This window comes from Mus pahari, chromosome 10 (genome assembly GCF_900095145.1).
Source record: "Mus pahari chromosome 10, PAHARI_EIJ_v1.1, whole genome shotgun sequence".
Taxonomy (NCBI): domain Eukaryota; kingdom Metazoa; phylum Chordata; class Mammalia; order Rodentia; family Muridae; genus Mus; species Mus pahari.
In genome coordinates this window covers 92,593,208-92,607,570 of record NC_034599.1, presented here as the reverse complement: position 1 = coordinate 92,607,570, position 14,363 = coordinate 92,593,208, and the positions used below count along the sequence as shown (strand labels likewise).

The following is a 14,363-nucleotide window of genomic DNA, read 5'->3' as shown; positions in this document are numbered from 1 at the left end:
TCCACTTCCACTATTCCTACAGAAAAAAAATCAGATTACCCTTATATAAGTATTTACTTCCTAGATAACATGCTTGTACAAGATTTATTTGAATAAATCCTATCTTATACTTTTCTATGGAATAAAAATTTCATATAAAGAAAGAGAAATAGCTGTTTAAAAGAATATGTATATATACATATACAGATACACACACATACACACACAAACAAACACACACACACACATACACGCATGAATGAATGAATCATATGGGGGGGGGTCTCTGCATGTTGCCCTGGCTGTCTATAATTTACTATGTGTAGACCAGGCTGGCCTTGAACTCAGAGATCACCTGCCTCTGCCTCTAGGTGCTAGAATTTACAGGTATGTGCCAACATGCCTAGCCCAAGATATTCTGAAAAGATTATGAGGCTACTGAACTGTTAACATTAAGGAATTTCTATTGAAAAATCTAAAAAGACTTTGTCTAATCCACAGTTTCTAATCAGTTCACTGGACTACAAGGAGAGACACCAAAAACTTTGCTACACAATCTTTATTTCTAAGTATATCAAAAGTCAGGAACAAGAATTTCTGTTTGGCCCACACAAAAAAGAAAATGTTTATAGTCAGTCCACCTGCAATATAAGACTACTATTCTGGGGGGGGGGGAAGAATTACTTGATTTCTTTTGATATGTAGATAAAACTTTTCAGGGGCAAAAGAATTTCATATTCATTAGCATCATAGAATCTGAAAATTACTTAAAACTAACTCCCTTGCTAGCAGGAACATGTGAAAGAGTTGACTAGGTCAGGAAAGATCCCTGAGCAGGAGCAGCAGTTACAAAGAGCAGCAAATCAACCACACGTGTCGGGGAGGGAGAAGGTAGTGATACTGTCGCTACTAGGAGGAACTGTTCCAGGTTCCCAGATAGTATATAAACCAGACACTGTAAATCTGCTGAGAAATCTGTCATTGAAAAGAAGTGGGCTAGAAGTGTAGCTAGCTCTGCTCTGACCTTTGAGGCTTGAGGCTTGGAAACCTGGGTAGTGGTGGTGAGGAAATAAAGGACAGGGGTTTTCTAGCACCACCACTACAACCTGGAGCCTCAGAGCACGTATTAGGTACAGCACAGGGGAAGCCTTAGCTCTACGTAGTACTGTGAGTTTGAGGTTAGCCAGGTCTATATAGTGAATTCCAGTACTACATAATCAAACTCTGTATCCAAAAAAAAAAAAAAAAAAAAAAGGTAGCCAGCAGTGGTGGCACACACCTTTAGACCCAGCACTTGGGAGGCAGAAACTGGCCAATTTCTGAACTGGAGGCCAACATGGTCTACAGAGCGAGTTCCAGGACAGCCAAGGATACGCAAGACTTACTGAGTAGATTCCCACTAGCCAAAATAAGACAATCTAAGTTTTAACAATGACGACCACTGTAATCAACTAAAACCCAGCAAATGACTATGATAATGTAAAAACAAATGTCTTCAGAAGATCAAGAACCAGGGCTGGGAATGTAGCTCAGAGGTACAGTGCTTTCCTACAATATATTGCAAAATAACTGGTAAAAAAAAAAAAAAAACAACTCATCATTGTGAAATCTGTAAATAGATAAAATCAAGGTCTAGCCTGACGTTCCCATATGAAATGTACAGAGGCATGCCTGTAAACCCAGCATACAAAGTAGAAGCAGGGAGATCAGACGTTCAAGGTCATCCTCAGCTACACAGTGAGTTCAAGGCCAATAAGGACTACAGAAGACCCTGTCTAAAAAAAAAAAGAGAAGAGAAAGGAAAAAGGAAGAAAGAAAAAGAGAAAAGAAAAGAAAAGAAAAGAAAAAGGAAAGGAAAGGAAGGAAAGGGAAGGAAAAGAAAAAAGAAGAGAAAAGAGGAAAAGAGAAGAGAAGAGAAGTGAAGTGAAGTGAAGTGAAGTTGGCCAGGGCAATGGTGGTGCATGCCTTTAATCCCAGCATTTGGGAGGCTAGGATTAATTTTTATGCTTAGCTGCCTTGAGTTAAGGAGTTACTCTTAACCAATCAAGTTTTTAACAGCTACCCGAGCTGTCTTCAGGGCAGTCTTGCTCTTGGGAGTAGTCCATAATCGCGCTGAAGAACTGTTCCAGGTGCAAAGACCTTGACAACACTACAATCACCAACGCTGTCGAGCTTCAACCCCAGCCTCGCTTCAGAAGGCATCTGAGACTGCGCTCCAGGCAGGGGGGTGTGGCCAACTCTAGCTGCTTCTGGTCTCCCTGCAGCTATTCTCACTCAGAGTGGAAGAGGGGGCAACTCCCCAGAGGCTGCCAAAGAGCTGTGGTTGGCATAACGTTTGTTCATGAATGGTTCCCAATCGAGGAAGATGGTTGGTACATATGTCATCAATGGAACTAGATACCATGAAGCTGTGGGTATAATTGGTCTCTTAGTTTCTTTTCCTGTGGCTGTGATAAAATACAAAAGCAATCTTCAGGGGCTAACAAGATGGTTCAGTGAGTTAAGCCACGTGAGGCTAAGCCTGACAACCTCAGTCCATGAACCCAGGACACAGAAGTTAGGAGTCCTCCGAGCTCCACATGTGCAGTAGCACAGCCAATGAACAAGTAGATGTATTTTTATCTAATTGCTTTTTATTTTTTTATTTTTTTAAGCCATATGATTTTCTTTTTCAGATGAGGAGAAAAATGATTTTGCTTAAATTGTGCAGAAAAAAGAATTCTTCTGTTACTTAGGTATCTACAACGTTCAAAATCAGACATCACAAGGCAAATGTTCAATTAATTCATGTCTCTGTCAACTTGCCACAGAGAAACAGGTTTCAAAAGCTTTCTTCAATTTGCTCATTAACTTTGATTTAGCCTCTTTAAAAATCCTTTATCGATCAAGTACAATATTTGGTAACTAGATTTAAAGGATATCTGCATTTCTTAAACTTTGAGAAACATTTTGAAATATGATGTGATTAACCTTTTCCTTCTATAATTTCTACAATCCCCTTGCATTAAGAGGTGTAAAGCTGTTAAGAGATAATGATTCTAAGGCACCCTCAGCTTGTTCCCAGTTGTCAGCTTTGCAACATAGTTAACTGCTGGTAAGAAATTACTGGCACAGATAAGTAACATAACCAGGCTGACTACTACTCCCATATGAACATAAACTGGTTATTCCAACCAGCTTATTAGCTTTGCCCATGTGTCTGAAGCCCAGGCAAGCCCAGGTAACCCTGTCTCTGTCAACAGAACATTTAGAAATGAAAAGGACAAGGATTTAAAGTAGGAAACAAAAGTACTCTGTTATTGCTAGGATGGTTTTAAATGAAGCAAATGGTTGNAAATAATGAACAGAGCATTTATCTGGGGAACAGTATATGGCTTAAAATGCAATTTACTTTCAGTTTCATAAATAAACAGTTGTATTGTTTTGAAAAGCAATAAAGGCATGCACCTCTACTAGCAGATGTAGTACTTCTGACCAAATGAGGCATCAACTTCCTAAAAAATATGCTTCATGCACTGTACTCAATGTTTTTTAAAGATGTAAATTTTAATACATTATTTCTTTTTTGAACTTGAACGGGAACCAGAATGTGTTGATCTGGAGGACGACCTGTGGTGCCTTTCGGGTGACCGTGATCTCGTTCGTCTTTTTTTGCGAACAGCTGGTGAAGAAGGTCTAGAGCGACTCCCCTTCCTCTCTTTTTCAGGAGATGATGAAGAACTTGAGTAAGATCTTTTTCTTGGGGAAGACTAATTGCTTTTTAAATATTGGTTTTGTGGTTTTTGAGACAAAGAGTCTGACTATGTAACCCTGGCCTGCCTTTGCCTCCTGAGTCCTGGGATTATATGTGTGCAACGCCTGTGGTATGTTTTTAGAAGCAATTTATCAATGGGTGTGATGGTGCACACATTTAATCCCAGCATCTGGGAGACAGGAGCAGGCAGATCTCTGTGAGGTTAGCCTGTTATTTGTTACTTAGCAAGTTCCAGGGCAGCTAAGGATACACAGTGAGACCCTTTCTCAAAAACAAACAAACAAAAACAAACAACTTGAGAGAGGGGTTATTTTAAGCCACAGGTCATGGCATAATCCATTATGTCAGAAAGTCAAAGGCAGCAGAAGGTTCCATCAAATCCATAACGAGAAACTGAGAACGAACGCAGAGATGCTACTCAGCTCCCTTCTCCACTTGCATCGTGCAGCATCCTATCCAGGGAGTGGTACCGCGTAGCTTCTGCTCTTCCCTCCTCAATGTAATTCAGATAGTTCCCCACAGACATGCCAGAAGCCAGTCTCCCAGGTGACTCTAGATGTGCCAAGTTAACAACACTAACTAACCATCAGAACTGGTAAAATTACAGTTCATACCAAAACAGTCCCCCCCCTTCTAGCTGCACAAGGAAGCCATTTTTCACCATTCCCAGGTTAGTCAGGTTAGTCTCTCCTATGAGCTAACCTCACCCCCAAGCCCCATGTTGCAATATTAGTCTTCTCCCAAACGATCTCTCACCTACTTGTAGACTTCATTAACCTGGTGCACAAAGATGAGACAGAGTCTCCACACTTGTAGTCCTGGCAGAGACAGCCAAAACATTTCTGAAAGGCGCCAAGAGCTAAGACAACAGAGTCAGTGAAAAACGCAGACTCCTCTCACACCACTGAAAGCCAGGGGCGTGATACAAAGAACTATCATTCTAGGAAGCAGCTCAAGAGTTCCAGAGAACACCCCAGAGCAGAAAGAGCACGATGCTGAAACTGCAAAAAGACACTGGTGTACTGACTGCAAAAGCCAACGTGTCAAAGTTGAGGGTCTATGTCTATGAAGAATCAAAGGCAAGTGCTGAGGCCAGGAGGACTGCAAGTCCAGGAGCTGGGAGAGTTCAAGATCACAGTTAAAGAGCCACAGTTCGGGCTGGTGAGATGGCTCAGTGGGTAAGAGCACTGACTGCTCTTCCAAAGGTCCTGAGTTCAAATCCCAACCATCCGCAACGAGATCTGACTCCCTCTTCTGGTGTGTCTGAAGACAAGTACAGTGTACTTAAATATAACAATAAATAAATCTTTAAAAAAAAAAAGAAAGAAAGAGAGAAAAAGAGCCACAGCTCAAGAGCTCAACTGTAGCTGCTCTGCTCGGTGTTGGCTTTCCAAAGGTGAAGCCTTAAGCCTCTAGTCCCCAAGGCTTAGGGGCCAGGCTTCAATGCTAAGGGAAGTGCTACTTACCTATCCAAGATTTCTATAAAAGCAAAAGAGATCACAGACAGCAACTGGGGACAGGCTCGTCAAATCTTAACAGAAAACAAATCAATACTAACTGAAAGAAAGCTAGTATATATTCTATTAGATTGCCTAGGGATTCTGACATACAGTCAGGGAATACAATGCTTCTGTGCTTTGGTTTCATGAAAAAAAAAAAAAAAAGGAAAAATAATACTTACTTCCCAGAAGTACTGCAGAGACTAGAAGACTCAATACACAAAGAGCATAGAGTAGTACATACTTCACAGGACAGAGGTGCCATCTATTTAACTTCGTTAAAATTCAGTTTTCTTACTGAGTTTAATTAATAATATTATTTAACAGAATTATATCAGGTAGTCAAAAAGCATGTAATACCATTTAGCACAATAACCAATATATTTTATTTATGATCTTTCCTCAATTGGAAAAAAACCTGCAGTCATCTATTATATTGGACATACCTCAGTCATAGTGATTCTTCTGTAGTTTACACCTGTCGTTCAAGTTAATCTCAATAAAATGATCACCCAATGAGTCTCATGTCCGAAACTGGATCTTGATCTAGGTTTCAAAAAGATACAAGCCAAAGCCTTGAAATGTTCAGCCTGTCACTGAAATGGTCGAGTTGGTCACAAGGCAGGTATCTATGGGACCGATAACCACGGTCTGAAAAACTGCAACAAGAACAGCTTTTCCTCAAATGACACCCCCTATTGCTTTCCCCCCTGTCCTCCCTCCTATTGCTTTATTGAAACGTGCTGGATATTCAAATTTATCATTCTGATATGTGGCTTCAAGGTTAGTTATCCTTGCTTGCAAGTGTATTTTATTCAAGTAAAAGCAGGAAGCACACAACTTATTTACACCTGTGATCAAGCCCCCCCTCCCGTAACTCCGAAGGTTTTCTGAGTTCTGAAAGTGTTCTTTAAAAAGTCATAGTAAAAATCTGTAAGCTTTTTCAAGAGCACACTTCCAGTTATTGCCAATTAACACGAAGTATTACCTATTAACGCAAACATGCTAATCATCTGTAGTAGCCTTTTCCCCATTCAGGCTACCAACAAGACACCAGTTGGGAACTTTGAAAGTTACAGGAATAAAGGCATCCTAGGACCAAGGCGGAGCCTTTACAGTGTTATTACACAGAGCACTCCTGAGAGTGGGAGGTAGAGGATAGACGTTGTTTAGCCACGTGGCAAATACAGCCAAGTGTAACAAAAAGGAGAAAAAAGTACATGCCCATAATTTCTAGCTTTGGGTCTTAGGGAGGATATGAGTTCCAGGTAGCCCAGGCTACACAGAAAAAACCCTATCTCTTTGTATTTTTTAGTATTTTTTATTTTTTTATTACAATTTATTTATTTATTTTGGTTTTTCGAGACAGGGTTTCTCAGTATAGGTCTGGCTGTCCTGGAACTCACTCTGTAGACCAGGCTGGCCTCAAACTCAGAAATCCGCCTGCCTCTGCCTCTGCCTCCCAAGTGCTAGGATTAAAGGCGTGCGCCACCACCGCCCAGGGGGAAAAAAAAAAAGAAAAAAGAAAAGAAAAGAAGAAGAAAAAAAGAAAAACCCTATCTCAAGAAAAGAAACGGGCGGTGGTGGCACACGCATTTAATCCCAGCACTTGGGGAGGCAGAGGCAGGCCGATTTCTGAGTTCGAGGCCAGCCTGGGCTGCACAGAGAAACCCTGTCTCAAAAAACCAAAGAGAGAGAGAGAGAGAGAGAGAGAGAGAGAGAGAGAGAGAGAGAGAGAGAAGAAAAGAAGCCAAGCATGGTGTACACACCTTTAATCTTAGCACTCAGGAGGCAAAGGCAGCCAGATCTTGTGAGGCCAGCCTGGTCTACACAGTGAGTTCGTTCCAGGACTATATAGATAGACTCTGTCCCAACAAAACAAAACAAAACAAAAACAAACAGAAATGAAACAGCACAGTACTAAGAGCATGTTCTCTTACAGAGGACCAGAGTTCAATCCCCTTCACCCATGTCTGGCGGCTCACAACCACCTATGACTCCAGCTCCAGGAGATCCAACTCCTCGGCCACAACTGGCACATTTACACATGAACACGCACATAATTAAAAGTGGTAAAAAATGTTTAGTGGCAGGTGGTGGTGCATGCCTTTATTCCTAGCACTCAGGAAGCAAATCCTACTGGACTTCTGTGAGTTTAAAGCCAAATTGGTCTACATAGTGACTTCCAAGACAACCTGGACAACATGGCATTATCTTGTCTCAAGAAAAGAAAAAGGAGGGTGGGGAAAAAGAAAAGAGAGAAAAGGAAAATAAGAGAAAACGAAGATAAAGGAAAAACAAAATGAGAAAAAGATAAAACTGGAGATGTTTGAAACAGGACCTTGGCTGACCTAGAACTAGCCTGGGCTAGTTTTGAACTCAGCAACCCATGCCTCTCAGCCTTGGGAGTGTGTCTACAAGTGTCAGCCATCATGCGGGGAAAAGTGTATATTTTGACACAGTCCATCCATGTTTCCCAACGGTTCATTAATTGCCCTGCAGGTATCTGAGGATCTGTTAAAATACAACACATACTAAAATTTTATAGCCAGGCAGTGGTGGTGTGCACCTTTAGTCTCAGCACTCAGGAGGCAGAGGCAGGAGGATCTCTGTGAGTTCTAGGTGAGCTGAGTCTAGAGAACTAGTTCCAGGACAGCCAAGGCTACATAAAGAAATCCTGCCTCAAAAAAACCCACCATATATATATAATATATATATATTAGCTGGGCGTGGTGGTGTTTAGCAGTAATCCCAGCATTTCAGAGGTTGGAGGATCAGGAATTCAAGGTCATCCTCAGACTGGACTGCGTGAAACCTTGCCTAAAAGTGAATTAACAATTCAATTCTAACAACATTGCAAACTTGCTCTTCACTGTTTACTATTTACTAGCTATTTACTATTTACAAAAATCCATGCAATGCACAAGATTGAAACCGATGCCTGCAGCGCTGATATGATTACAAAATAAAGTGGCAGGCTAGAGAGACAGCTCAGTGGGTAAAGGCACTTGTCGCAAGAAAGCTTGAGATGCACTCCTCAGAACCCACAGGAGGCGAGAATTCTGTAACCTCCGCCCTCCTGTAGGAAGATCCAGACACTGCAGCTCTCCCCTCTAGCCCTGCCAGTTTGCAGGAAAAAAAACGAAAGACCTTGTCTCAAACAAGGTAGACACAAGGACCGATGCCCGAGGTTGTCCTCTTTCTCTACGCCTGCACCGTGGCGTGAACAATTGCTGATTAGTTGATAATAGTGGGAACCTTGATTAGGTTTTGCTGTATTTTTTCACATTAATCAACGTGGGCCCACATAAAGGCGGAGTCCTCACCCCCTGAATTTGTAATGAGTCTGATAGGAGGGGCACTCGCCTACCCTTTACTCCGCTATCTCCCACTTGGCTCCAAACCGCTATCACCTGACAACGCCACAAAGAGAGCTGGAGCTAATCAGTCCCCAGGATCTACAGCTAGCCCCGAGCCCAGCCGATCCCACGTAGGATTCTAAGCTCAGTTCCTGCTTCCTCTACCTGGTCGCTCACCTTCAACACTCGGCTGGGAGCGGAGGCTGAGTGGGAAGCGAGCGACACAAAGCGACAGGCGGGTTCCCGCAGGGAGGTCCACGCCCACACCTGCACGCGCAGTTCCTAGCTAGCACGTAGGAGCCGGGGTGACTCCATCCTGGGGACCCTGGCTGGTCAGTGGGACGCTCCGGACTCCGGAGAAGCTACCTTTGGCCGTGCACCTGAAAGGAGCCCACGTAAAGTCCTCGGCGACCCCAAGCGCCACTCACCCCGGTCACAGCCTGTGGCTTCCACCGCGCCCGCCCCGCGGCCGAAGCCCCGCCTACGCGACCGTTAGCGCAGCCAGGCTGACCAATCGAACTGCCGCAGTCGATGGCCTCCCTGCGGGGCGGGACACCACCATCTGGCGCGCCGGGAAGGCGGGTCCACACCGTGCTCTATCGTTGGCTCCGCCCACGGGGCGGGGCTCCCTCCCACCTCCACTCCCACCCCACCCGGACTTGCGGCGGCTACTCTGTAGCAGGCGCTGTGACACTCCCAGGACGCTCCGCTTGATAGTCGCTCAGTCATCAGTCTGGGGTTTCTTTGATCCCCGAGAAGCTAGAAATACACACATTTGCGGTCGCAAGCGAAAGTGAGGCCGGGGCTGCCTTGCTATCACTGGATGCTTGCGCTCACTGTAGATCCCCCCTCAGGCCATGACTGCGAGCCTTTTTCAGGAACTGTCTGCACAGGGCAACCGCAATAAGCATTTCTTGATAACATTTCACCCTCTCCTTGAATATTTTCAAATGTCTACGAAGTACTGAGATGTCTGCCTTACGAAGCTCAGTCTAGATAGGAAGTTTGGACTCCTGTTAGACACTGATAAGCCTGGTTAATAATGGGTTTGTGGCTACAGAGATGAAGGATTACATAAGGATGGTGAGGCACAACTCTCGCTTCAACTTTGGATAGGCTGAGAAGCCTTGAAAACGATCTGTGGGCCTCCAGGTTAATCAAGATGTCTCCAGGTTAAGTCAAGATGTCTAAAGTGGGGCCCACGTGTCCAGAGTTTATAAGGTTCCCCCAAGTGATTCTAATGTATAACCAGGAGGGAGAACTAACTGCCCACTGAGAAATAATTAAGACTGATTCTAAACCTGATGGGAAAGAGGGACTGGGGAAGTAGATCAGTTGGTAGAACTCATAGTATGCGGGAAGCCCTTGTGTTTGGTTCTTCAACACCGCCTAAGACAGGCAAGATGACACGTGCCTGTACTTCCAGAATTTAGGAGGTACAGGCAGATCATCAAGGTCATCCCTGGCCTCAGAGCAAAAGTCAAGACCACCGGAAGCTACAGGAGGCCTTGGCTCAAGAAAAAAATAAAATAAAACGACGGTCCTTCTCTACTCTTTTCAAAAACTAAAAGAGGGTTAAGAAATCCAAAATATGTAAGGGAAAAAAATCACGTTCACAACCTGAAGGATGACCTCCAGTTTTCAGGAATCTACCATCGTTGTCTTTGCAACTTACAGCCACACGGTGGCGGTATTGACAATAGGCATTTCCAGAAGGACTTGGGAAATGCAAGTCCCATCAGGGCCTTAGTGACCCTAATACATCAACTAAAGTGACGCTCTCTGAGAGATCCAAGGACACGTCTCTTAAGAGTGTACTGCTCTCAAGCCCACGTTCAGGCAGGTGGAACCACAGTGAGTCTGAACTGTCTGTGTTCCCTGCAAACAAATCCCAATCCTCTATTCCCCCTCACTGCCCCTTCCCTTTCTATATCTGGATATTCACACCAAGTAGCTGGCAGATTTTCATTTTCAGCCGCCTAAGACAATATAACTATTTGCCTTTTTCAGAATAATAGCGTGACTTTCCCAATCTTCTGAGCCGACCCATAGGCCAAACATCCCTGGGTTAGAATTTCTTTTGGTGTGAGTAATAAAAAACAAACAAACAAAAAACCCGACTAATTCAAACTGCCTTAAACAATAAAGCAATTGATTAGGTCACATAACAGAAACCCTAAAGGAGGTAGACTTTGAGATTGATTAATTCAAACCAACCTCAATGGTTAAGTGGGTCAATACGTTTCAAAGGGCCCAGCTGCTATTAGTCTGTGCTGTTGAAACATGATAAGTTCATACTTATTTTCCAGCTGTCTACTTGGAGCAACCAGGACCACATACTTTCTTTTCCTATAGAAACGTCTCCAGTTTTGTTTTTTGTTTGTTTTATTAAGCCAGTCGGATCTACCAGATACACCTTACCTCCTGGTCAGTAATTGCCAGGGGGATGAAGAGGTGGCTTAAACCTGAATCCCAGAAAGTAAAAAGGAGGTGTCATATTTTTTTAAAGATTTATTTATTATATGTAAGTACACTGTAGCTGTCTTCAGACACTCCAGAAGAGTGAGTCAGATCTTGTTACGGATGGTTATAAGCCACCATGTGGTTGCTGGGATTTGAACTCTGGACCTTCGGAAGAGCAGTCGGGTGCTCTTACCCACTGAGCCATCTCACCAGCCTGAGGTGCCATATTTTTAAATGGTTTCCAAAGTGCTAATGCTTCTTCCATTATTACAAAGCCAATACTGGGAGGGTAACATTAAATTTTAAATCTCTGGTATCTGATATAGTTATTTTCCTTTTATTTCAGTCTTCATTGTTGTTTAAAAACTAAATTTGGCTGGGCAGTGGTGGCACACACCTTTAATCCCAGCACTAGGGAAACAGATAGTAGACCTCTGAGTTCTGGCCCGTCTGGTCTACAGAGTACATTCCAAGACAGCCAGGGATATACAAAGAAACACTGCCTTGAAAAAATAGACAGTTAGATAGATAGATAGATAGATAGATACCAAATTTAGAAAATTTAGAAAATCAGCCAACCCATTTCAAAAAGAGATCCGAAACAAAACATAAACATATGACCTATCCCATGTTTTGCTTTGTGGTGGATGCGTTTCCAGCTGCTCTCTTAAAGCGATAGTGTCTGTGGTCAAATTGGTGAGAGGCAGCTTATGAAGCTAACCATCGTTCAGATACTTCCTGAAAAACCAGGAAAGCAATCTGAGACTTAGAACAAAGCCACACGCTCGGTCAGCCAGAACCAGAACGTTTCGTGTTTAAGTTCAAGACCTTTCGCGGTGCCTTGTTCAGACATGATTTCCTACCATGTAGACCTGGCCGGTAGGTAACAAATGACTCTTCTTCCCACGGGTGTCCTGCCTCTGTGAAGTAGTTACAAAACGCAGACCAAACTGTCTCTCAAGTCCAGCATACCAGAAACTAGAGAGAAAGGAACTAGCTGGCTGCAGAATCGTAGGTCACCTTGTCCAATTCCAGTGTAGAGTTCAGTGTAGCTTGGAGTGTGAGCCCCGTATATTAAATGCATTATTTAATTCAAGCATAATATTTTTTTCAAATAATATGATCTCTTAACATAAACCTTTCTCCTATATGCCTGAATCCATATATAAAGCCTGTAACTTCTGAAGGGTTTTGGGGTCCCTGTGTAAAATAGAATAAATATAACCACTGGGCTGCTGTGAGAACTGGGGTCACATAGCAAGAACTTGCTACATTATGCCTTATTAGTCTTATAAAAATAGCTAGATTCCTTGAATTTTATGAGAAAATATTATCCTTTGATAAGCTGTGAGCTGCGACCCCACGAGGGTTTCCTGGTCCTCCCCATTCTGAGTTGTTTCTCAGAATTAACTATTGATAAAAAGAACTTCAGAAGGGGGGGCAACTGAGGATTAGGGAAGAAACCAGCCGTGTACCACCTCTGGAGACTTCCACTCTATACCACCACCCTCCTTCATTCTTTCAATAGTCATTTATTATGTATTTAATCTACGAATAAAAACAAATGATGAAGAGAAAGCGACTATGAAGTCTCCCTCTGGGGAACTGTAGAGGGATTTTAATCTGGCTGCTCTGGCTGGAATTCAGACGTGCCCTTAGCACACACCTTTAATCCCAAACAATGATGGTAAAGTCAGTTTGTAGAAGAAAGCATCCACGTTTGAAAATGATGTCTAATTGAGTGGCAGACCAAGCGACAACTCAGAGAAAGATTTGGCAGAATAGGATCTGCCCAACGCACAAGAACAGAGAGAGGAAAGGGAAGCTACTTGAGGGGCAGTGCGGAAAGACAGAGAGGCAGTTTTGCTGCGACAGTTGTTCAGAGACAGGGTGCAGACAGAGAACAAGCTAGACCCCGGTGAAGGCAGAACGAGACAGAAAAGGAGAAGGAGACATATTAGAACACAATAGAACATACTGCCAAAGTTAGTATGAGGCCAACCAGAACAGGTCAGGAGTAGCTGGGAGAAGCCAGATTGAATCAGTGTGGAGAGGTGTCCCGAGTCAGAACATCTGAGTCAACCAGCCAGCCAGAGTTCAGAAAGAGCTAGAAAGGGTGGGCTTATTCAGCAGTAAGTCTCTGAGGCTGAAAAACCTTCCAGGCCTAGATAGGATTGTACAGAGACTAGAAACTTTCAGGACTGGGCCCAGGTTAGCAGATGGAGGCCACCCGCCCGGGAGATGACAATCACATCAGTCAAATAGAAGTTACTTTTACAGGAAATCTTCCAGTTCAAGGTCGGGTACAAAGCTCTCTCTCAGCAGAATTGCTGTGGTACAATCTGCTCTGGCATCCAGTCATATCATTTCCAAGATCTATTAACCTAATCAATAGGTTGTTTCCTCTTGTCAACTCTTGTCTCCTCTCCCAGACTGCACTTGCTTAGTGCCTAGAAACTTTATCCGAAATATTAATCCCAGAGTTGGAACAACCTTTCCTTACACTGTCATCGAGCTACAGAAATGAGCTGTAAGATGGGGCCACTCAGGCTCCTATAACAAAACTGTTTTTGACTGCATAATCTCTAAACCACAGAAATTTGTTGCTTTCTGTTCTGGCTGAGAAGTCTAAGATCAAGGTGTCAGAAGATTAAGAATCCAGAGAGGGATTGTTTTGCCTGTCTAAGATGACTCCTTTTTCCTGCCTTCTTATGAAACCAAGGAAAACCTGAACAAATTCTTCACACTTAACCTGTCTTACCTGCTCTTAATTCCAGACTAAACCCTCCAGACTTAACCTACTTCATGCACTCCTAGTCGCTTGCTTTAGCTGGTTTTAAAAACCACCCATTTCAGAGCTGACATTGGGGTCGTCGGAATTGTTAAAGTTTGGTCATGAACACTTAAACCAATTACTTCCTAATCCTTAATCACTTTTCTCCATTCTCCAGTCCGTAAGTATTCCTAAATCCCGTCTTCTCTGGGTTGGCTAATCTTCGCTGTCAGCTTGACTGGATTGAGAAATGCCTAGCGATTTAGTGAGGCAATCTTCAGTTTCCAGGGTAGATCGTGAGGACTCTGACCTAATAAATGGGATAATAATCCCTTGATGATTCACAGTATAGCATGGTTTTATCAGTAGGGGGTGAAAGGTCATAAATGGAGCCTAGTCAGAGGAAGTAGGTAACTGGGATGTTCTTGGATGCTGTCTTGCTCTGGCCTCTTCCTGTACCCTCTTTCCTCTGCCTTCGGTCAGTCATGCCTGCCCTGCTTTCTGGGACCAGTGTGTGAAGTAGCCCATCCACCATG

At 43.4% G+C, this 14,363-nt stretch overlaps 1 protein-coding gene across 5 annotated transcripts in view; it reads right to left on the bottom strand.

Annotated features, from left to right (window-relative positions):
- Positions 1 to 9,171, bottom strand: part of Cep70 (centrosomal protein 70) — a 51,893-nt gene extending 42,722 nt beyond the window's left edge. For 2 of the 5 annotated variants that reach the window (XM_029543726.1, XM_029543729.1), the window contains exon 1: positions 8,769 to 8,885. Coding sequence is in view for 2 of the 5 variants with exons in the window: in XM_021206574.2 (XP_021062233.1) it covers positions 5,679 to 5,687 (9 nt within the window). In the remaining 3 variants the exon portion in view is untranslated. Of the gene's footprint in view, positions 1 to 5,678; positions 5,779 to 8,768; positions 8,886 to 9,019 lie in introns of those variants that run through there. The other 3 variants (XM_021206574.2, XM_029543728.1, XM_029543727.1) reach the window with 3 other exon arrangements.
- Between the last annotated feature and the right edge of the window lie 5,192 nt (positions 9,172 to 14,363).